The 23,910-nt window shown below is 45.4% G+C and overlaps 2 protein-coding genes across 5 annotated transcripts; both read right to left on the bottom strand.

Annotated features, from left to right (window-relative positions):
* Positions 1-310: 310 nt before the first annotated feature.
* On the bottom strand, positions 311-10,171 carry zgc:153012 (uncharacterized protein LOC777626 homolog). 3 transcript variants are annotated; one of them, XM_046381355.1, is made up of 5 exons: positions 8,021-8,908; positions 5,018-5,678; positions 4,809-4,942; positions 1,600-1,645; positions 312-1,205 (listed from the first exon to the last, which is right to left on the bottom strand). In XM_046381355.1, the coding sequence occupies exons 2-5, from the start codon at positions 5,675-5,677 to the stop codon at positions 1,056-1,058; spliced, it is 990 nt and encodes a 329-aa protein (XP_046237311.1). In that variant the 5' UTR covers position 5,678; positions 8,021-8,908; the 3' UTR covers positions 312-1,055. The 3 variants fall into 3 exon arrangements, with proteins under 3 accessions (XP_046237310.1, XP_046237309.1, XP_046237311.1); XM_046381354.1 differs by lacking the exon at positions 8,021-8,908 and adding an exon at positions 9,009-10,171 and having other exon boundaries at positions 311-1,205; positions 4,809-5,678; XM_046381353.1 differs by having other exon boundaries at positions 311-1,205; positions 4,809-5,678; positions 8,021-8,922.
* Positions 10,172-10,761: 590 nt separating this feature from the next.
* On the bottom strand, positions 10,762-15,260 carry mogat3a (monoacylglycerol O-acyltransferase 3a). 2 transcript variants are annotated; one of them, XM_046381490.1, is made up of 9 exons: positions 14,910-15,254; positions 14,008-14,186; positions 13,868-13,928; positions 13,656-13,799; positions 12,529-12,659; positions 12,182-12,225; positions 11,977-12,067; positions 11,093-11,201; positions 10,762-10,968 (listed from the first exon to the last, which is right to left on the bottom strand). In XM_046381490.1, exons 1-9 carry the CDS (start codon positions 15,001-15,003, stop codon positions 10,814-10,816), a joined length of 1,008 nt encoding a protein of 335 aa, XP_046237446.1. In that variant the 5' UTR covers positions 15,004-15,254; the 3' UTR covers positions 10,762-10,813. The 2 variants fall into 2 exon arrangements, with proteins under 2 accessions (XP_046237446.1, XP_046237447.1); XM_046381491.1 differs by lacking the exon at positions 13,656-13,799 and having other exon boundaries at positions 14,910-15,260.
* Between the last annotated feature and the right edge of the window lie 8,650 nt (positions 15,261-23,910).

Raw genomic sequence — 23,910 nt, 5'->3', positions numbered from 1 at the left:
TCTTCTATGTAGTGATATTAGAACTAACTTAAACAACATATCAGCTAAATAACAAATACATACAATACAGAGTCTTCAGAATTCCAGTTATAACAACCTGTCATGTTTGTCCTTTGTAATGTATGATGTTTACTGCATGTTTCTCTCTCTCTCTCTTTCATCCTCTCTGTCCTGTCTACCTCTTCTTCTCCTCCTTCACCCAGCCGACTATCAGCAGGATGGTTCTCCCTTGTGAGTCGGGTCCTGCTCAGGGTTTCTTCCTGTTAAAAGGGAGTTTTTCCTTGCCACTGTCTGCTTGCTCGGGGGTTCAGGCTCTGGGTCTCTGTAACGCATCTAGAGACAATTTTGATTTGATAAAAGATGCTATATAAATAAAACAGTATTGCATACAGCCAACATCACAAAGGAGTGGCTTCAGGACATCTCTGTGAATTCCTTGAGTGGCCCAGGCAGAACCCAGACTTGAACCCTTGTGAGCATCTCTGGAGAGATCTGAAAATGGCCATGCACCAACGCTCCCCATCCAACCTGATGGAACTTGAAAGGTTCTGCATTGAAGAGTGGGAGAAACGGCCCAAAAGTAAGTGTGCCAGAGGATAAGTGTGTTAGAGGATCATACTCAAAACGACTTGAGGCTGTATTTGCTGCCAAAGGGGCTTCAACAAAGTATTGATCACATGAATACTTAAATACATGTTATATTGTTTATTTTTAATAAATTTGAAATAAATATATTTTTAGAATAAACAATTCTAGCGAACTTATTTATTTTATATTATTATATTATTTTGTGTAGAATTTTGAGGGAAAAAATGAATTTAATCCATTTTGGAACGAGACTGTAATGACCATAACAAAATGTGCAAAAAACGAAGCGGCGTGAATACTTTCCGGATGCACTGTATCTCAGCTGATTCACAAAGTTCAGTTGTCATGGCTACCAGGGTCCTCATTAACCTGATTATCATCCTATCAAACTTGTTACCATGACAATGCTCTCAGGTGAGGAGGGTGTATTAGGTCCAGGTGTGTTGGCATGAGTTCTGTGGTGTGTGTTAGGTGGCGTGTGTGTTGTGTGTGAGTGTTCTCAGGATGTGGTTCTCTCTTTCCAGTTGTTGGTTCTTCTCTTGCAGCTCTCTGATTTGCTCTCTCAGAAGCTCCACCTCCTCTCTGACCGCCAACATCAAGTGACTCTTTACCAGGTCCTACACACACACACACACACACACACACACACACACAGGTCAGTGTGTTTATAGAGAGCCTATAGAAATCCTATAGCAGTTGCTGCACTCTCAATCAGCCAGCAGGGGGTGCCTAATTTTAATAAACAATAAGGTTTATTTGTGTATCAATAATTGCACAATTTTTCAAAAAAAAAAGTTAGCGTGAGTCAAACCAGCAGAAATATCCACTCAAATATCAACATCACTAAAACTCATAGAAACCCTTTAAACAATTTATGATTAAAATTAAATATAATGCTCTCAGCATTATAATATATAATAATAAAATATATTTTCATATATTTGTACTATGGGCCCGTAAATAAACACACTCAGTAAAGTACAGTAGAATCACAGCGGAAACAATACTCACCATGGCCTGCTCTATTTTGTTGTCAATGGCAATCAGACTGGAATTACTGTAAGACACAGAGAGACAGACAGCTGAGAGACAGACAGGTGAAAAACACAGCTGAGGGACAGACTGATGAGACACAGACAGCTGAGAGACAGACACGTATAACTGCTTGAAATTGTAGTCTTAAGCTGATATTTCAAACGGACTGATGCTTCAGTTACCTTCAGTGTTTACACACAAATTCACAGTTCAGCTGCTTTCGCTGTTTCAACTTCAACTGACAGCTCAGGTTCAATTTTCAGCATAGAGCTCTTATCAATGCCTAATCAATAAACCTGCTTTTGATTGGCTGGAACAAAAAGACAATATACGGTGGACATGTCTGTCTTGTACGGTTTATTGGTCAGGTATTGATAAGACTATTGATACGGATTGAAAGTGATTTCATTTAGAAACAGGGTCCAAGATGTTCTGTAGTTGTCTTCACCATCACAATATGAGCACACCTACAGCAGAAGCTCAACCCATTACATCTGGTCACCATGGTTACCTGTGGCAGAAGAGCAGCAGTGACATCAAAGTGGTTTCAGAGCCCCGCCCACTGTGTGAGCTTTTAAAAGGAACGAACCAATGAGGATGAGGGGCAGCAGGTAGCTGGGGGTTCTGGGACAGAGCAGGTGATGGAGCTGATTGGGTCATGTAAGGCTGCGGTTGGTTGGTTGTTCTGGGCCTTGACTTAATAATTGGCTGACTCCAGGGCAGTGGGGTCAGTGACCTCTGAGTCGTCCCAAGTTTGGGTTCAGAGATCATTGGCCCAACCCTTGGCCAGGACTCCCTGACACCCGACACAGGACCCTTGACCTTTCTACGTTCTCGTAACACAACAGGTATCTCTGGTTGCTTAGTAACAAGCTTAAGACTCCTGATGGGGATGGGCGGGGTCGATGGAGGACGCCGCCAAGTACAAGTACAGGGGGAGGGGTCCAACAGGGGAGCGGAAATCTGATGTTGCTCCAGGCTCACTTTCTTTATGCTACCTGACATCTCCAACCAATCAGACCACCATCAGAGGACAGAGAGACTACAGGGAGATGATTCACAGACTCCAAACAAAAAGCTGGTCAGCTTTGTTAGTTCTTTGTTAGGGTCCTCTGTCCCTCAGTAATGTCCACCGTCCCTCATTAATCTCCCTTGTCCTTTGTTAAGATCTTCTGTTCCTGTTAAGCTACAGAATCTTCATTATGACTTTTTATCTTCTGACAGTCCATACTCTTTGTTGTCCCTAATTAGGGTCCTCTGTTGATAGTGTCTGATGTCTCTCACTGTAGTCCAGACTCTTCAGTGTCATTCATTATGGTTTGTCATCCTTTTATTAAGACCAGAGTATTTGCTGCCCTGCATTAAGGTCTAATGTAAAGTCATTTAATGTCCACTGTCCTGTAGTCCCTTGTTAAAGTCTCCAGTCCCCTCTTAATGTCCAGGCTCTTCATTGATGCTCATTGAGGTATTAGAACCCTTGTTGAGGTCCAGGCTCTTTGTTGTCCCATACTTTCTAAATTCTCCCCCATCCAGACTGTCTGTGATTGGCTGGTCCTTGTTTAAGGTGAGAGCCTCATCCAATCAGCTCAGGGCGTCCTGATGTTGTCTCTCTGTTTCCTCTGAACGAGTGAGGGACATCAGGTTTTCACATGGACCGGTCTTCTCTCTCCCACACACACGCACTCTGTTCTCTGATTGGCTGTTGTCTCATTCCACCCCCAGCCCACTCACTGTCATAGCCAATAGAAACACAGCTGTGGGATTCTGCTCCTGCCCACTCAGCCAGTCAGAACACAGAGCCTCATTCACTGGTGCCCACAGTTTTAAAAGATCTTTTCTAATGAGGAAAAATGTCAAATTAAACATCCAGTGAAGGAAGATGAAAAAGTTATTATAAGGCAAAAATAATAAGGCAGAATGTCACCCTTAAGTGTGGGGTGGCGTATTAACAAATAGTTGAGGGCTGTTCGCACGACTTCAGCATTCGTTAATATCAAAGAAGTAACAGACTGGAAACAGAGCTGAGATCTGAGATGCTACAAATCAGTTATAGTTATTTTTTATTTCTCACACTGTCTTTAAAACTGGGTGGCCTTAGTTTCTATCTAAACAGCCTTCTGTAATTTCCATCAAATCCATCTGTTTTTCATAAAAATGTAAACCTTTGTATTGGTTAAAACTCTGATCAATCAGTCTCTCTTCACTCTTTTTAGGACAATAGTAACTGTGAATACATAAACCCACTCTGCAGGTTTCCTCTCAGGCTGCAGTCCAGCAAGAGGCCATCAACATGTTTATCAGCTCAGATCTTCACTCCTGTCAAAACAACTTTCAGAGAAATTCAGCCTGAGATTAAATGTGTTTCTGTGCTAATCTCTCTCTGATTGGATGTTGTCTTTTTCCTGTTTCTGTGGGACAGCAGCGTCCACAGACTAAAATATCTTTGATCAAACGTGGTGACTGAGGTCTGAGGTCTCTCACTGGTCAGAAAGGTGTTTGTACCTGTCTGCACCTGTTTGACATCACAGCTCATCTGCAGCCAATCATGTGACATCAGACAGCAGATTATTACTTTATAAAAACAGATGCTCACACAAACAAACAAACAAACAAACAGGTCCTCTATTTGTCTTTACCCAACACACACACTCCCTTTCACTCCACACTGCAGAGTCAGCTGATTGTCAGAGTAGTGAAAATAGACTTATGATGTGTGTGTGTGTGTGTGTGTGTGTGTGGGTGGTATGTAGGTCAGCTGTGCGTCACACGGGTGTTAGCTTCACTTCAGCAGCATTAACACTGAACCTCAGAGACCTGAAGCTCTTCTACTTTGATCCACAGACCTAAAAAGTTTGGACGCTGTGAAAAACATGAAGACATCACGTTTCTTCGCATCAAACCAAACTGTGTGTACTGACAGCAGTTTTCTGAAGTGTCTCTAACCCTCAACCTATCCTGTATACAGTCAGGTGTTCAAACCTCGGCCTGCCCCATCTTCCTTAAACACACACACACACACACACGCCCTGTTAACAACTGAGCTAAGATAACGAGCTAACGCTAAGCCTGTAGTCTATATGCAGATGATTCTGTCCTATACATCAGCATATACGGCTTCACACTGAGGTGATTAAAAACACCACAAGTAAACAGGTAAATAAACCCCACACTAAACAGAAAGTTACCTGGCATATCCTGGCAGGCTGAAGATGGTTTGGTCCAGACTGAAGCCTGCTGGAGTCTGAACGGGGGACAGAGTGGGATGGTGCGATCCAGCAGGGGGAGAGCTTGGCTGGGAGTGAGACAGCCTGAGGACAGACTGACAGAGAGAGACAGGTGAGTGGGTATGAAAACATGTTAGAGATGTTCCTCCAGTAGCAACACATATTTGTACCCGTCCTCTTGCGTCCACATCCAATCGTAGAGGAGAAGGAACGATTCGTGGACGGGGTGAAGGAGGAGGAAGGATGGAGTCAAAATCCTGCATTCCCATTGGCTCCTTCCTACCCAGGAGGCAGATGTTGATTGACTCTTGGTGTGTCGGAGATGGTGGCCCGCTGCGCAGTACAAGGTCCACCCCTTCCCTGCCTCTGATTGGCTGAGCCAGCAGGTGGGTGTCCTGGGAGTGGACTCCGCCTCTGTCTGTGTCCCGGCCAATCATCTCCAGTGACTCCAGGGAGTGAGCGTGTCTCATTGTGTCCATTACCCGCCTGAATGCCACCCCTTCCTGTCGTTCCATAAAGTCCATGCACATCCATCGTCCACGGCGATATGGCTCACCCCGCCCACCACTGCCAGCTCCGCCTGCCGCCAGCCTCACCACCCTGAACCTGGAGGAACACCCGGTAACCTGCCTCGAGGCATCATGGGAGAGGTACTTCCTCTTCAGAGAGGGCGTGTTTGGCTGGGAGGAGCTTCCCCTTGCCCAGGAGGAGGCTGCTGATTGGAGGACGGACAGGACCACAGTGGGAGCTGATTGGCCAGTTGGAGTTTGATTGAAGTCTGAGGTCACACTGGTGATCTGGAAGCCACTCCTCTTCTTACCACCACTCATCCTTAGAAACACAGAGAAACAACTTGTTAATGTGACTAAGCTATTCAGCGCACTCTGAGAATAAAGATCAGGGAGGCAAAGGAGAGGTACCGGAGGAAGCTGGAGTGGAAACTCCAGCAGAACAACACGAGAGAGGTGTGGAGTGGCATGAGGACCATCACAGGTTACGGGCCAAACAGCGGAGGAGTGGATGGCGGTGTGGAACGGGCGAATGAGCTGAATCAGTTTTTCAACAGATTCGACACAGGGACCCCAATTCAAGCTTCAAACGACTCCTCAGCAGTACGGCTGCAGCAACCAGCCACTCCAGCCTCTCTCCCTCCCCCCACATTCCATCTGGATGGCCTCGCTCACACCTCGTCCCCAGAAGCCTGGGTGGACCACTCTCACCTGGGTACCACAAGCACTCCTCCCCCACCCATCACCCCAACGATGACCTTCACAGCTGACCAGGTGAGAAGACAGCTGCAGAGACTCCGTGCAGGCAAAGCTGCAGGCCCAGATGGTTTGAGCCCCAGGGTCCTGAGAGCCTGTGCCCCCCAGCTAAGCGGAGTACTCCATCATGTCTTCAACCTGAGTCTGAGTCTTCAGAGGGTCCCCGTGGTGTGGAAGACGTCATGCCTCGTTCCTGTCCCGAAGACGCTGCGTCCCAGCGACCCCAAGGACTACAGGCCTGTGGTCCTGACGTCACACATCATGAAGACCCTGGAAAGACTCGTCCTGGAACAGCTCAGGCCCATGGTCCAACCACTTCAGGATCCCCTTCAGTTCGCCTACCAGCCCCGCCTTGGAGTGGACGATGCCATCATCTACCTGCTGAACAGAGTCTACACTCACCTGGACAAGCCGGCAAGCACTGTGAGAATCACGTTCTTCGATTTCTCGAGTGCGTTTGACACCATCAGGCCGACTCTGCTGGCGGAGAAGCTGACAGCGATGCAGGTGGATGCCCCACTGGTGTCCTGGATCGCAGACTATCTGACGGGCAGATCGCAGTATGTGCGCCTGAAGTGCTGCCTGTCAGATGAAGTGATCAGCAACACCGGGGCTCCACAGGGGACCGTCCTCTCTCCCTTCCTCTTCACGATCTACACCACAGACTTTACGCACTGCACAGAGTCCTGCCATCTTCAGAAATTTTCTGATGACTCTGCAGTGGTTGGGTGTATTACTGGGGGGGATGAGAGAGAGTACAGGACGGTAGTGGACAACTTTGTCACATGGAGCGGGAAAAACCACCTACAGCTCCAAGGAACTGGTGGTGGACCTGAGGAGGACTAAGGCTCCAGTGACCCCTATCAACATCAAAGGGGCCACTGTGGAGGTGGTGGAGGAGTACAAATACCTGGGGGTGTACTTAGACCACAAACCAGACTGGTGCAAGAACGTGGACATGGTCTACAGAAAGGGCCAGAGCCGCCTCTACTTTCTGAGGCGGCTGAGGTCCTTCAACATCTGCAGGACGATGCTGAGGATGTTCTATGAGTCGGTGGTGTCCAGTGCCATCACATATGCTGCTGCCTGCTGGGGCAGCTGCCTCAGGGTGAGGGACACTAACAGACTCAATAGAATCATTAAGAAGGCCACCATGTTGTGGGAGAGGAACTGGACTCTCTGACAGTGGTGTCTGAGAGGAGGATGTTGTCCAAAATAAGAACTATACTGGACTTTCCCTCTCACCCTCTCCACAATGTGCTGATCGGCTACAGGAGCTCGTTCAGCAACAGACTCTGACTCCCATGATGCACCACAGAGCGACACAGGAAATCATTCCTGCCTGTCGCCATCAAACTGTTAAACTCAGCACTGTGACGGACACACTCACTTTATATATACAATGTATATAATGGTTTCTACACATGTACATACCTGTATTTTAAATTTTCTTAAAAATTTGAATACAGTTTTTGTAAATACCTTTCAGAATCAGAATCAGAATTCCTTTATTAATCCCTGGAGGGAAATTCTTGTTTTGTTTTTTTTTTCCTTGTTTATCCTATTTTTTATACTCTGCACTTTTCTCCTTTCTTGGTCGGGAATACTGCATGTGCAATGTCTGTAAGAACAAGAATTTCCCTCCAGGAATAAATAAAGGAATTCTGATTCTGATTCTGATAACGAGGACATTTTATCTACCTGAAGCTGACTGGTGAGAATTAAAAACTGAAGAGAAAAAGTGCAGCACTGAGTGCATTTGTGTGGTGTTTGCATACCAAGATGTCCTCACTGTTCCTCCCCAACCCAAACCCAAACACCAAACAATAAAAACCATTAAAAAATGAAGCTGCCTGGAAGAGAAAGCAGCTGATTTGTGGAAGAGTAAGAGACTGGGATCAGGTCTACCTGAAGGTTCACCTGCTGTTGTCCCATCAGAGTGTCGCTGTGGATTCAGACGTCCCCATGATGTGTCATAACATTGACAGTCTGTTTGCAGACTCACAGGCTACTAATCAAACTGTCTCACCACACATCCTGTCTCTCTCTCTGTCCTCTCGTTATGGTCAGTGTCTCTCACCCCTCAGCTTTTGTCTCTTCTTTGTTTCTTCTTCTGCATTTCCTGCTTCCTCTCCGTCACTCTGTTCTGTCGCTGGTTGCTTCAGTCTACTGCCTGTTGCACAACTTGGATTAGTGTGTGTGTGTGTGTGTGTGTTCAGTTCAGGTTCTGCAGGATCCTGACTGTTGAAACCACAATCATGCAGTCAGTCAGGCTGTACATTTACTGCTCTGTACTACTTTGTACTGAGTACTTGTATTTTCAGTGTCTCTATTACAAAGTGAAGTAATTGTACTTCACTACACTCATCTGACAGCTGCATTGACTTCACAGATGTCAATCTTCCACATACTTCCAGCTCCTGAGTGTGTGTTCATGTGTGTGCTCTGATAGGTCCATCAGATGAAATGTCTACATGCTGATTGGCAGCTGACAGAAATCTACTTCTCTTTTTCCAGAGATCAAAAAGTTGATTTCATGTCACAAATGTTAAGTTTATAGTTTCTGTACTGTGAAATACTGAGTACTCTGTGTTTCCGTTTGTTTTCTGATCAAATAGTAAATATTTTCTGTCTATCAGAGACTCTTGACCTTCACCTTTTTGTCACAACAATATGAATCTCATATGTCCTTGAAGGGGTCCTGAGCCACAGGTTGAGAACCACAGATCTAAATAAGTTTTAAAGATGAATGATGAGCATCACATTTGGTTTGAATGTCAGACTGTAAAATGATGAGCTAACAGCGTGTGACAGCAGACGCCTCCACGCTGATCCACAGACACTTTGGAAAACAACAACAAACCCTCTGACGTCATTGTTGTAAACAAACACTCACGTTCACGAGGCGCGCCCACGTCAGTTCTGGTAACGCGGCCGTGACGGCACCTCCGGGCGCGGTGACGAAATCGATCGATTATACACAACCAGGAAAAAAAACAGCGCATGCGCGTTAGCACAGAGGCAGCTGAGAAAAAAAGTTTGGACAGGAACTCCTCCGACTTCTTCTGATAGTTTTCTTCTTTTAGTGGGTCAGAGATCCCAAGTGCAGGGGGAAGTTTCTTCTTCTAATTTTCACTCAGTTTCCTCCAATTCTTCTTCTCTGAACAGAAACAAACTCTACATCTTTCTTCATCCTCCTCTTTCTCAGTGAACAGCGCGCGTGTCTCTTCACAGCAGCCAATAAACACCTTCATCATCATCATCATCATGTCCGGGTCTGCTCTGCCTGTCTCGACTCATTCATGTCTGTCTCGGTCTCGGTGTGGACTTATAGAGTCGGGATGTGCGCGTGTCCGACTGGGAGGCGCCGGTGCCTGTTGCCATTTACTCATCGTGTAAATAAAGTTGTATTAACTTTTAAGTGAACTGAGTTTTTTATATTTATTCGGTTTGTTGTTTGTCAAAACTGTAGTGTTACTGTCGATTGAAACACAAAACTGTTTTAGGAAACTTTTCAGTGATTGAAGCAACACGTCGAGTCAGTCAAACACGTTCATTCAGCGGGTCATCGGTGAGTTTCTTTGTTTGCGCACAGCGACATCTGGTGGTTTGTTAGCGTCACTGCAGCCAAGGCCTGCAGTCAGCCTCCATCACCATCAGCTTCTTTAATCTGCTTCATTTTCCAAAGTGTCGTCTAAAGTCAGTGTTGAAGCTTTGAATCTGAACTGTCAACTGAGAGGAAACTTACTGTTCTCAGGTCAGTGCAAATGAAACAAACTAATTTCACAGGTGATATAAACACTGAGCAGCACAATGATGAATAAACATCTGAATCAGGAGATTTAAAGAAAAACAAAAGTTAAACTTAGTATTGGTGTCCTCAGAATGAGTTAAAAATCAACCAATCACACTGAACATCTCCTCTGAATCTTTTAAAGTCACTGTCATTATCATTATCTACAGTTCAATACTTCAGGTATTATTGATGCTGCTATGCATCTCTGCTTGTGTGCTCCTTCTCTCACGCCCCTCCCCCCTCTGTGTCTCGTTGTCTCTCTCTCTCTCTCCCCCCCGTGTCTCCTTGTCTCTCTCTCTCTCTCTCTCTCTCTCTCTCTCTCTCTCAACCCAACCGGTCAAGGCAGATGGCCGCCCATCTTGAGTCGGGGTCTGCTCCGTGGTTTCTGCCTTCTAAAAGACAGTTTTTCCTCGCCACTGTTGCCAAGTGCTTGTTCAAGGGGGAATGTTGGGCTCTCTGTATTACAGTTTAATTAAAGAGTTTGGTCTAGACCTGCTCTAATTGGAAAGTGTCATGAGATAACTTTTGTTATGAAATGGCGCTATATCAGTAAACTGAATTTAATTGAACTGAACCGTGATGTCACTGTGATGTTAGCACTGTTAGTATTCTTCAGTCAAACCAATGGGTGAACCCTAACCCTAACCCTACTAACATTGTTAGCATCTTGTAGCAGTATTAGCAAACCACCGGTTCCTTAACACTCTGCTAACTGCTCTGCTAACAGCAATAATGTAGTAATGTCTCCCATTCAGATTAATGAGTTCTGCTAAAAATGCTAAGATTCCAATTTGACAACAATAAGCTCTGCTAGCAGCATTAGCATGACACTGATCAGTACATGAGTCAGACAGATTGTTTAAACTTTCACAGTTTAATGTCCACAGTAGGAAAAACTCAGGTGTTCATATGAAGGTGAGGTGCTGGTGTTCGCTGAGACCGTAGGTGTGTTTGTGTTGCTCAAACAGTTCAGTCAAACTCTGCAGGTAAACTTTATGAAGACTCTTGATGTCCTCACTGCTGGGACTGGGAGTCTGGATGACAGCAATAGGCTTCCCCACTGAGGACAGAGACAGGACGGATTAGCTGAGACGCTAACATCTTCTCAAACACGGAGATAAAAATAATTGTCCTCTCCTCTGAATCAATGTTAGATTAATGTTAGCTTAATGTTACAGTCATACCAATGGTGTGGATGGGCTTCCTGTAGGGCATCAATCCAAAGCTGTACTGAAACACTCCTCTGGCATGAAACAGAGGCATGGCAACTCCCATGATGCTCTGCAGCCGGTTCTGTGGACACATGACAGCACAGTGACATGACACAGCGCTAACACACCTGAGCGTTATGTCAGCCGCCCCCATTAGGTTCAGTCCTCGTTGGGTTCAGAGAGACCAGCAGAGCTAGCCCAAACCCCAACTCAGTACTAAGTACTGCATCACTACACGAGTACTCAGAGTAATGAGTATTGAGTAGGTCTGGGTATTCAAGGGCCATGTGTTTATTGACATCTGCTGCTTACCTGAGCAGGTAAGCGTGCCCAAGCTTGTAACTGACATCACAGATAACTAAATCAGACGGCTGTTAACCGTTCTGCCTTCCACTTTCAGAGGACATCGGGTGAGCAGGTGGTCCTCCACGGTGGACACACTCATATCCACACTGTAGTCTGAGAGATCAGATCTTCTTTCCTGAGAGCTGCACACAAGTGATCTAACCACTCAGCACGGATGTCCAGGTCTGAACACTGTGGTTCAGGTGGGCTGATAAAAACCAAACCTACCTGAGACAGAGGACATGTTGGACTTTTGGTTTTCACTCTGACTTCAGTGATCCTTCTATTTATACTCTGAATACTTCACAGACGTGTCGATCATCGATTCGGTTAATCGTTTTATTCACATATGAACACAAACTGTCAGACGTGTGCGCTGACGTCTAAATGTTTCAGGCAGCAGATTCATTTTACTACAGACTTCGTCTTCTCTCACAGTCTTACAGTCCGGCAGACGTTTCTTTACGTGAAAACTTTTAGTTTTCCTAACCGGACTGAGTGTGAGCTCTGACCTGCAGCTTCCTCAGAGGGGAGCCAGTCGGATTCTCCATCTGATCAAACAGCTCGTTTTCTCCGAATGAGAAGACAGGAACCAGCTGAGCCCTGTGCACACACATGCACACACACACACACACACACACACACACACACACACAGTCAGTGTTGTATTGGCAACTCCACCCTCAGAGCTCCACACCCTTCATAAGCTCCACCCACCCGTGTTTCAGAGCCAGTTTGATGAAGCCCTTCCTGTTTCGGACCTGCAGGTCAGACAGACAGACAGACAGACAGACAGACAGACGGTCAGCCGATAAAATCCTGATCATAAAGCTGAAACACGAGGAGGTCATGAAACACAGACAGGCAGATCAGCTGATTCCTCTGAGGAGTCTGAACTGATCACAGCGACAGCCGGACGTCTGGACACAACAGACGGCGTTTAAGAGGCTTCACATCGGAAAGCATCTTTATTTCACTGACTGAAACAACACAACAACTGACAGCCTGTCTGTCTGTCTGCCTGCCTATCTGTCTGTACTGATGATGTACTAATAAAAACATACCTGCAGTGTTAAAGCTCCTGGTCTGGCATCCAGAGCCTCTGGAGCTCCGCCCACTGCGATGACAGCAATGTTACCCCCTTCAGGTCGACTGACCAGGTACGACAGGCTGGACTTAGAGCTCGACACCAGGCCTGACAGACAGGTAAGAGACAGAGAGACAGGTGAGATCATCTGGCTCTTCTACATGTCATTTTGACCATGAAGGTGATGCAGCTGGATGGACTACAGAGACTCGAACGTGAGCCACACATTCTGTGTCACATGACATGTTACATCACACAGGTGAGCCAGATTGTCACATGACCTCATCGACACCAGTGAGAGCAGAGCGGCCTCACTCTCAGCAGTAAACAGAAACCAAAAACAAATTGCGAGCAGCTCTGGAACAGCTGACCCATGACACAGCCAATCAGAGAGCAGCTTTCTGCCTCCTCCTGCGCTGACCTGCAGCACAGCTGCAAACCTCAGAGCAACACGAGTTTCTCAATCGGGTCAGAGCTGAGCCGATTGAGAAACTGAAGTGTGATGAAATCAGGGTCAGTTTCATGTGTCATCAGAGAATCTGCTGTCTCACAGTCTCACAATGTCCAACAGACAAACCAGGTGTTTGAACAGCTCACCTGTCTCACTCTCACCTCAGTTCACCTGGACACCTGTGACCACAGTAATCACACTGACGAGGGGCAAAACAAGCCAGCTAAGACAGACACTTGATTCCATCCCACGTGATAATAACGCACGATGAGAACACGGTTCAGTTTAAAAAGATGAGCCAAGTCCGTGTGCAGGTGGATGCACCTGTCCGGGCCGAGCACCGACCGCCTTCTCGGATCCATCACGCCTCTGAAGTCTCTAACTTCTACACACAAAACAGGGTCTGAAGGAGGTGTAGGCCACTTCCCACTGCTCACCTGTTCGTAACCTGGGAGCCACCTGAACGGTTTGGAGACACACATGAACTAAAGTCCAGTTGGGTAACGAAGCGTCTCAGATTTGGTTTCACTTCATATCAAACAAAAACATTCGGAGCAGACGAGTTTTCTGCAGTGAGCATGAAGTGTTAAACTCTGAGTGTCCTCACGTCTTATCAGTGAGACACACAGACAGGTAGACACACAGGTGCGTACCTCCACACATGATGTAGTCTCTGAAGAGTGGGACTCTGAACCAGAACGGCAGCATCAGCAGGTGAGACTTCAATCCAGGAAACAGACGAGAAAAACCCGTTGCTTCTGTACAGAAGTTACCGAACCCCCCTGCAACCAGCACACCTGAGGGACAGACAGGTAAACAGACAGGCAGACAGACAGACAGACAGACAGACAGGTGTGTGTCTCACCATGTGGATGAAATCCAAAGATGTAGTTTTTCTTTGGGTCCAGATCGACTGTTTTAACCAGCTGGAGACACAAATCAATCATCACTGATCAATAATCAATCATCAGTCAGCAAAACGATGAGTCAGATCAATAAGCTCACCGTAAGAGGAAAGTAGTCCCTGAAGTAGTCCCAGACCCTCCAGCTCCTGACCCAGTGTGACCTCCGACCTCCACTACTGGGCGTGTCCCAGTCCAACCACAGCCAACCAGCATACAGCAGGGCCACCATCCACCAATCAGAGAGAGCCAGGAGGACGAAGGCAGCAAGACAGCACTGAGCTGAGAGACAGACGGGACGTCAGGCAGAGAGAAGAGAGACAGGCTGTCAGTCTGTCAAACAGATGATCAGACAGACAAACGGACACTCAGACAGATAAGTGGTCAGAAACACAGACAGACAGGCAGTACAGCATACAGCAGGGCCACCATCCAGCGATCAGAGTGAGCCAGGGTGACCAAGGCAGCAAGACAACTCTGAGCTGAGAGACAGACAGGTGGTCAGGCAGACAGACAGGCAGAAGGTCAGACAGACAGACAGACAATCATGTCTGTCAGCCAATCAGACAGTAAGGCAGACAGACAGTGATCAGATTCAAGATTCAAGATTCAAGAGTCTTTATTGTCATTATGCAAGCATAACTAAATTTTGCGCAGATTCTCGGCTTAAAAGCAAACCTATAAATAGCAGCAGAAATTAAAATCGCACACTTAAGAGAAAAAAATATATAAAAATATAAAATACAAGATGAGGCAGACATACAAAGATATACAAGATATACACAGTTTGAGCGAATGGACTCAGATTGAGGAAAGTTTAGATTTAATCAGAAAAGAAATACCGTTTTACACAGACAGACAGGCAGGCAGACAGACAGACAGACAGACAGGTGGTCAGATGAACAGACAGGCAGATGATCAGTCAGACAGACAGACAGTCAAACCGACAGATGATCAGTCAGTCAGACAGACAGGCAGGCAGTCAGACAGACAGGTATATGTTACCTAAGCCCAGGAAGGAGAAGACCCACTGCAGCACCGCGGCGGTCTGAAGTCTCCTCCGCAGCGGGATGTTCAGCGGGGCGAACTCGATCTTCATGCCGGCTGTCGAGCTCCTTGGCCCGGCGGAAGCGCTGCGATCTCCTGGTGTCTCCGCCTGGGAGTCGGAGCTCCGTCAGTTTCTGCTTGTCGCAGTCTGTAGTTTTCACCTGCCTGTCTGTCTGCCTGTCTGTCTGTCTGTCTGCCTGCCTGTCTGTCTGTGTAAAACGGTATTTCTTTTCTGATTAAATCTAAACTTTCCTCAATCTGAGTCGATTCGCTCAAACTTTACAAACACGCGCCCCCTCCCTCCTTTATTGCGCATGCGTACCAGACTCGCCCTCGTGGGTGTCACCCCCTCGTCCAATCAGCGCTAATGACGAAGCATGCCGGGAGCGCGCCTGGAGGCAGGGGCGTGCACGCTCATGGACGTGAGGCGCTCGTGTTACAATAAATCAATAAATGTATCGATAACAAGTTTATTTTGTGCATAAAATATAAATTCACCCTAAAAGTTTCCTCGGTGATCAAACACACTACAAATTACTTTCTGCTTGTACTGACTGTAAGTAAAATTAAATACAGTTCAGTTTTCATAATCGGATTCATGACTTCCGCACTTCGATCACAGATTTGATAGAGAAAAAAACCGGAACTGAATAAAAATGCTTTTGTTACCTGACAGTCAGTTAAAGCAGCAAAAGAAAGTTGACAGTCAAATAAAACAGACAAACCCTGTTAATCAAAATAATTAAACAAGAAGAAAACTTTAACTCTGCATGCAATGAAGAGACTCAAACATTTTTGTGTCATCAAATTAGCAGAAAATATGAATATTAAATATTAGATCTTCAGATGATCTGATGATGATGTGACTCATTCAGTCGAGTCTTAAAGTGAGCCAGTAAAGTCTCCTCCCACTCAGATGTTGTGTAATTCAAGTTCAACCAAATCTTATGAAACTGCAGAGAAACTTTCACAACTCGTCATTTTTTTTTGTCTTTTGTCTCCTTCTTTCTGTTCTGTTGACATATGATGACTTCTGGACTCGCCGTGAAACAATCGCACTTTGGCTCAGGCGCAATAAGCTCTCGGTTACGTTCAGGAGACAAACCACGTTGGTTAAAGTAAGAAAGTTTAAATAACACACACACGTGTTGTGTAATGTTACAGCACATACGTGATTTAACGTGAGCTCAGAACAGAACATCTGACATTTGGCTCCTCTCATAGTCTGGTGGACCACCATCACATACTGGTCCACCTGGTCCTGCTGTGTCAACTGTAGCTTCAAACCAGCAAGTGAAGAAAGTGTTGTTGAGTTTTGTTCATTTGTGTCATGGAAGTTTTCTCAAGCTAAATACCACAAAACTAAAACTAACCCCCCCCCCCCACACACACACACACACACACACCTGTCAGTTTACTAACCTCCTCAGTTTAAGAGGAACAGAAGGAACATTTTCTTCTGCCAATGACAAACATTAAATTTAAGAACAGAAACGAACTCTTCTAATGAAGAACATCAGTCAAATGTGAGTCCTTTGTAATTCTGTTCAACTGACAATAAAACTGACAATAAAAAACACATGAACTGTAATTTTTAAATATGTTTATTTATTATTTTTTTTATTTTCCTGAAGCCAACAGAAAACATTTTTTTCTGCTGAGCTGCAGCAGAAACATGAAAATAAAAGTCAACATGAGTAACAGAACAACATGCAGACACACTGGACTACACCTGGACTACAGCTGAACTACACCTGGACTACACCTGGTCATCACTCGGCCCTCAAACCTGTGGTGTCAGGTGATGTGGTGCATCATGGGAAATATTATATTTCCTGAATCCAACATTAACCCACTGGAGAAGCATTTAAAACAACCATTTGAGTTGTTTTATTACTGATTTTAAAATCAGCTTCATGTGAATTTCCTTATTTTGAATGACTTAAAACAATTTGATTTTCATGACCTAAAAGATTACAGTTTCCTCATCTCAGATCTCAGTGAGCTGTTACTCAACCTTAGAGGATCTCAATGCTTCCACATTTTACTTCCTCCCATATTAAAATATTTTCTGAACAAAACAAGAGCTTTTATTTTGTAGCAGTCTCTGAACGGGTTCTGGTTTCTTTGCTGTCTGGAGAACTGAATGTAGTGCTGCTCTGGTTTATTTTTGGTTTCAGGTCATTCGTTCTGCTGGTTTTCAGTTAGACTACCTTCATACTGCAGCTGATATAATAAAATGAGCAACAATCCACCAGCAGAGGCAGACATGCTGTCAACATTGACTGACAGTCCACAGGAAGTGATGTCACGGCATTTTGTCGGTGTAGGTTCTCAATCATCCGGGTCGTGGTAGTTCAAGTGCCACAAGTGAAGGCAACCGAATATCTTTAGGTTGTTGGAGGAGTTTCATCTCTCATCTGAAGGCTTGATGGGGAGTTCCAGCTATTTAACCTGTGGTGGGGTTGTCACCTTGGAGGTGGTCTTGATGGTCGCTGACACGTCGTGCCATCATGGAGGTCGTTATGGTCACATGAGAGGTGGTTCAAATGGGTGTTAAACCGTCTGGGGAGGGAACTCAAAGCTGCACTACAGGTGGCTCAAAGATGGATGTTCTATCTGGACTCAAACCATTGGTCTTCTTTGTCCAGAATGTGAACATTAGAGTCCTCAAAGGGGTGTCCCTCATCCCTGAGATGCAGATATAAGTCTTGTCCGGAAATAGCATGTTGTTATAGACTGGTGAGAAGTTATTCAAGTTAATCTTTCCCGGAACTAAAGCTGTAGCTGAAGCTGCACTAAGCCTGGACTACACCTGCACAGAACCTGGACTACACCTGGACCACACCTGCACTGAACCTGGACTACACCTGGACTGAATATGGACTACACCTGCACAGAACCTGGACTACACCTGGACAGAACATGGATTACACCTGCACAGAACCTGGACAACACCTGGACTGAAGCTGGACTACACCTGCACCGAACCTGGACTACACATGGACGACAGAGGCCTGTACTGTGGTTTTCACGGTAACTTCAGGAATAACTCTGGGTTATCCATGTGACAAAGGCAGTTCTCTTTAGCCTGTCAGATCACCATGGTAACTGATGCTGCACACCTAACCTGATCCAGGGAAGGTTGTGTTCAGGGTCTCAGATTAAAACGGGTACAAACAGTGCTGTCTAGCTGTTGGTGTGTTTTACATTCCTCATAGCTCTTTTTTATCATAACCTGCTTCTCTGTAGGAGGTGGCCTGTGATTGGTCCATTTTGTGCAGCAGAACAGTCACATGACTTAGTGCACACAAAGCCTGAGCTAACAAATGAAGTTTATGCCATGATGCTTGTGATCTCTGAATGAGGTTCAGGTTTTGTTGAGCCAGAGAAAGTCTGGATGTTAAACTTTGTGGTGACCCCATGTGGACTGAGTTCAGTTTGAGATGTCAGATCAAAAGACATAAAAGAACCAATCAGTTCTCTGGAAAATGTGGTGATCATTGATAAAAGCTCCTGCAGGCTGTCCTGTCTGTGGTTTTCCCATCAAACGCTGATGTCATCCTGCAACAGACCAACTGAAGTACGACGTCTTTCTGTACTTCTAAGACATTAATACTGCATGTGCAATGTCTGTAAAAACAAGAATTTCCCTCCAGGGATAAATAAAGCAATTCTGATTAAAGTATCGCAATGAATCCTGTTCTTCTAATATTTGAAATAAAATATTTTATATTTTTCAAAGTCTATTTGATGCTGCCGGGATTGCAGCTGAAAGAATAAAACTAAAAGACGCAGCGTGAAAATAAATCACCCCATTAATGTATTAATAAGATTGTGTTCAGGTCTGCTGACGAGGTGACTCTGATCAGCTGATTGATTCACACGTTCATTCACATTCATGTGGCAGCTGAGCTGCTTTTAGTTTCAATTGTGAGTTTAACTTCTTCACGTTTGTATCACAGTTTGTCCAATCTGCCGCTGTGCTGACGGTCGACTGTTTGTGATTGGTCGGATGCTTCAGACTCCTCAGGACCACATTGTGAAGTCCTGGGTTGACTCATTGATAAGCACCTTCAGGTGACGCCTGGCTGGGCTGGCTGTGTTGTACAGGCCTCTGGAATACACTAAACTGAACCAGGTCTGTACCTGAGCTACATCTGGACTGAGTCTTTGCTGCATGTGGACTACATCTTGACTGAATCAGGACTGCACCTGCAGTGAAACTGGATTGAACCGGTAATGAATTTGACCTACACGTATTATTAACCTGGTCTACACCTGGACTAAACCTGGATTGAACCTGAACTGAACCTGGTCTACACCTGAACTGAGCCCGTCTGTGCCTCTGTTACACCTATGTTACACCTTTGCTACACTGGGACTGAACTTGAGCTACACTGGGATAGAACCTGGTCTACATCTGTTCCAAACCTCATCTACATCTGGACCACACCTGGACTGAACCTGGCCTACACCTATTCTGAACCTCATCTACACACAAACTGAACCTGGCCTACACCTATTCTGAACCTGGCCTACACCTATTCTGAACCTGGCCTACACCTATTCTGAACCCCGTCTACACCTGGACTACACCTGGGCTACACCCAAACTGAACCTTGTCTACACCTGACCTGAACCTGGTCTCTGCCTCTGCTACACCTGTATTAAACCTTTGTAACACTAGGACTGAACCTGGCCTACATCTGTTCCGAACCTCATCTACATCTGGACCACACCTGTTCTGAACCTGGCCTACACCTGAACTGAACCTGGTCTGTGCCTCTGCTACATCTGTTTTAAACCTTTGCAACACTAGGACTGAACCTGGCCTACATCTGTTCCGAACCTCATCTACATCTGGACCACACCTGTTCTGAACCTGGCCTACACCTGGAGTAAACCTGTGCTACACCTGGACTGAACCTGGATTAAACCTGTTCTGAACCTGGTCTACACCTGGACTACATCTGAACAAAACCTGGTCTACATCTGTTCCAAATCTCATCTACATCTGGACCACACCTGTTCTGAACCTGGCCTACACCTGAACTGAACCTGGACTACACCTGGATTAAACCTGTTCTGAACCTGGTCTACACCTGGACTGAACCTGGACTACACCTGGACTACACCTGGACTACACCTGGACTGAACCTGGTCAACATCTGTTCTGAATCTCATCTATATCTGGATTACACCTGGACTGGACCTGGCCTACATCTGTTCTGAACCTGGGGAGTACCCAAACTACAGATCTGCTGCCTTGGTGGTTTACTTGAGAGGTGGATCATGTCCCATGGATGACTCAGGCAACAGTTTGTCCTGATGGCTACAATGCTGAAAGAAGTCTTTCTTGGTTTTAGAAGATCTGCTCCAGTTACAGGGGATCCAGTCCTGCAGAGGAAACAACAAGATATCACAGGATGGGAGAATTCTGATGTCAGATGGAAGGCTTCTGTTCTCAGGTGGGATGGGTCTGTTACCTTTAGGTCTGTTTTGTTTCTGGTTTCGGCAGAACGTCAGGATGAGGAGCAACACGAGCAGCAGAACAAGGAACAGTGAAGAAACTCTGCAGTAATAAAAAGAACAAAACAAAATCAAAACTAACCCCAGCCCGACAGCCACTGGTTTCTTAACAGATTAATTAAAATACAGGCCCCGTCCCCTTCATCACCTTCCAACAGGCTGATTGTCTGATCGCCTCTAAGAATTTGAGTTTTGGAAAAAAAAAATCTGAATAAACAGACATGAGGTAAAGACGATCTTGAAGCGGCTCTTAATCTTTTTCAGGAATTTAAGTGACCCCAACCCTCCATTTCTCCAATGACATTTCAGCCCCTCCTTTGTTCAGCTGCTCTTTGCAATTCGATTTGTCCTGAAAACCAGACGACTCCATGAGTTCATGTTTGGTCTGGCAGATGCGTCTTCCCTCCATCCTGATTTGTGTCGGGGTTGATCAGTTATCTAATATCGAGCGGCTTTGATACGCTTCATAAACAGTCTGTGATTGAATGTTTGATGTTTCGTGAGCCGATGAGGTTTGAGCACGAGTCCGATGTTCTCTTGTATGACGTCAGGTCGTGGTAAGTTAAGCACAGTAAAGATCTTAGTTAAGAGTTTGCTGCCATAAGGAAAGACACGACTGCACTGCTGATGTTTCAGTTTAACTAATGAGTGTGTTAACAGGTGACTTCAAGCCAACGTGTTCCTCATTATCACGAACAAAAACTAGCTTGCTAATAGTTGTAATGTTGAGTTGACGACTTTTTAATGACACTAAAGCCAACAAAGCGGGAGGTTCACACTGATATCTGTATGTTAGCTTGCTGACCATCTAACATTTCATCTGAGCTTTGAGCTGTTTGTTCCGTTAGCACAGCGCTAAGCTCTGTGGTGCTGATTGGTTGCAGACATGTTGGTCTGTTAAAGGGTCTCAGAAATGGAAAACAAACTGAGAGAGTCAATCACATCACTTTTCTTCAGCTGTTTGTCACAGATCAGCTCCAATAAAACTCCTATTTCAGTGTTAATGCGTTTCATCTAAAACCAGAGCTGAATGAGACAAACATTATGATCAAACCAAATCTGTTTACTGATAATAAAAATATAATCAGTGCAGGCTTCTGGAGTGAAGAAATTCAGAAAGGAGATGAAAGATCTTTAAAGGTGATTGACTCTTACATCACAGTGAGGATGATCCACGCTTCAGGAACAGAGACTGTGAGGAACAGGAAGAGGAAGAGGAAGGAGCAGAAGAAGAAGAAGGAAAAAGACATCAGACAAAGAGAAGAGAACTTCAGGCTCCTTCTGAAAACTTCTGTAATCTGATTTCTGTCTGATCATGGAGGATGTGAAGGTTGCCCTCTTATGTCTTCGTGATATATGTCATGACCTCACCTCACCTATGTCAGGTGAGCTTACCTGGAGCTTCAGGTGTGGATGTGATGGCAGGCGCACTTCTGTTTCCACACAGCGAGTCAGCGAACGTGGAACATTTGACCAGAGTGTCCTGACCGCCAGCTGCAGAAAACAAATCAATCCATGTTCAATAATCAATGACAGTGAATGAGAGAAACAAATCAAACTTTTTCTTTTCTCTGTTGATTCACCTGATGCTGCTTTCAGTTTTCTAAACACTAGTTTTAATTGGGATTAAGCTAAAGCCTAATATTAATTTATTTCCTTTTCTTAAGTCAGAGAAGCAGAAAAGTTAAGCAGTTGCATCCTTTGGTGTTTCTGCTGAAGAAAATATTGAAATGATTAACTGACTTCCTGTCGATGATGAAGGCAGAGGAGGTTTTGATTTCTTCCTGTGAAACCTAACATCTTATTCTTGTGAAACACTAACAGGGTTTTGGTTTGGGTCACAGTCTTCCCCTCTGAGCCAATCACAGACTGAGGGATCGAGTGACCTCACGGAGACCAGCAGTCCAGCATGAGGACTCGTGACTCTGGTTCTTTCATGATTCAACCAGTCGGTTTGTTTGATAGACATGTGAGCTTCGGCCTCACGCTGACCCTCAGGTAACAATCGCTTCTCTTTCAGGTCTGGAGTTTCACAGTTCAGCTGGAGGTGTGTTTACCTGAGCAGTCGGTGCACAGTCTACATTGGACTCCTTCACGCCATCTGTCATCTTTCACTTTCACAGAGCAGTTCTTCTCCACAAAGTAACCTGCCGAGTGGAGACAGGAAGTCAAGAGACACGCCTCCGGTCGTCATGGAGAATCGTCTGGACTGTGATTGGTCAGTTACCTTCTGGACATGTTGGACATCTGGGTGTGAGCAGGGGCTGTGCATTGATTAGTTTCAGGGTCATCTTCAGCAGCAGACAGGTAATGCACACCTGGACTCAGAGAGAAATCAGCTGTCAGTCCTGCTTCTAAAAGCCTGAACAGAATCCTGGTCCTGGTACCTGTTAGACCTGCAGCCCTAAAACTGTTTGTTTCTGTCTCCCAGCAACAGACAGTCTGCTTGAACCCTTGTAGTGGCAGTTTTAATCTCTTTGAAACTGCCATGACTTCCTCCTCTGAATTGACACCCCACTCACTGTCTTCTCACCCAGATACCATTTGTTCATGTGTCTTTGTTTAACATCTAGACTGAATATACAAACTCTGCAACACCAGTCCTAGAGTGAGACGGGGACTGTCACCTCTGTCTCTAAAGTCCAAACCCTTTCTACAGAAGCAGACAGTAGTGGTAACAGAACAAAGAGGCGTGAAACCAGAATCAGAATTCCTTTATTTATCCCTGGAGGGAAAAAACATATGTTGGGGTGTGTGTCTCTATCTATAAAAAATTGTAGTTGTCCTCATTGTTGGGGTCTTTCCTCACTCTGACTGTAACTCTTTGTGACGATTGACCTTCTTTTGCAAAGGAATAAAAGATCTTGTCGGCCGGCAGAAGTCTCTATTTCATTCTTCACCAGCAGGAGAAAAACTTCCACAACAACCCTGCAGTGACCTGTCGCCTGCATGCCTGAGGAAACCCCGCCCCCTGCACACACACACACACACACACACACACACACACACACACACACACACACCTTACACATACACACCCACACACACACAGAAACACGTGATGCATTTAGGTGCCTTTCACCTGTCATAAACTCATAAACTGATCAGGTGGTGGTGTGCTCAGGCCTACACTAAAAACCACTGAACTCAGAGGTGAACCTGGATCAGATTAACATGAACACTAACTTCAACACCAACCTGACATTTATGACCAAACCTCAGCACAGAGACTAAAACCACCTCGGAGACTAAAAAGACTAAAACCACCTCAGAGACTAAAAAGACTAAAACCACCTCGGAGGCTAAAACCATCACAGAGACTAAAACCACCTCAGAGACTAAAAAGACTAAAACCACCTCAGAGACTAAAAAGACTAAAACCACCTCAGAGACTAAAACCTCCACAGAGACTGAAACCAGCACAGTG

Source organism: Scatophagus argus, chromosome 23, assembly GCF_020382885.2.
Source record: "Scatophagus argus isolate fScaArg1 chromosome 23, fScaArg1.pri, whole genome shotgun sequence".
NCBI lineage: Eukaryota > Metazoa > Chordata > Actinopteri > Scatophagidae > Scatophagus > Scatophagus argus.
Note: the sequence above shows the minus strand (reverse complement) of the source record. Positions and strands in the feature narration are given on the sequence as shown.

Coding starts and splice junctions, on each gene's coding strand:
- zgc:153012 (XM_046381354.1), bottom strand. CDS start 5,677: ATGAGTGGTGGTAAGAAGAGGAGTGGCTTCCAGATCACCAGTGTGACC. Junction 1,646..4,808: donor AGCCTGCCAGGATATGCCAG/GTAACTTTCTGT, acceptor TGTGTCTTACAG/TAATTCCAGTCTGATTGCCA. Junction 1,206..1,599: donor ACAAAATAGAGCAGGCCATG/GTGAGTATTGTT, acceptor GTGTGTGTGTAG/GACCTGGTAAAGAGTCACTT.
- mogat3a (XM_046381490.1), bottom strand. CDS start 15,003: ATGAAGATCGAGTTCGCCCCGCTGAACATCCCGCTGCGGAGGAGACTT. Junction 13,800..13,867: donor CTTTGGATTTCATCCACATG/GTGAGACACACA, acceptor TCTGTCCCTCAG/GTGTGCTGGTTGCAGGGGGG. Junction 12,226..12,528: donor CAGGAGCTTTAACACTGCAG/GTATGTTTTTAT, acceptor TCTGACCTGCAG/GTCCGAAACAGGAAGGGCTT.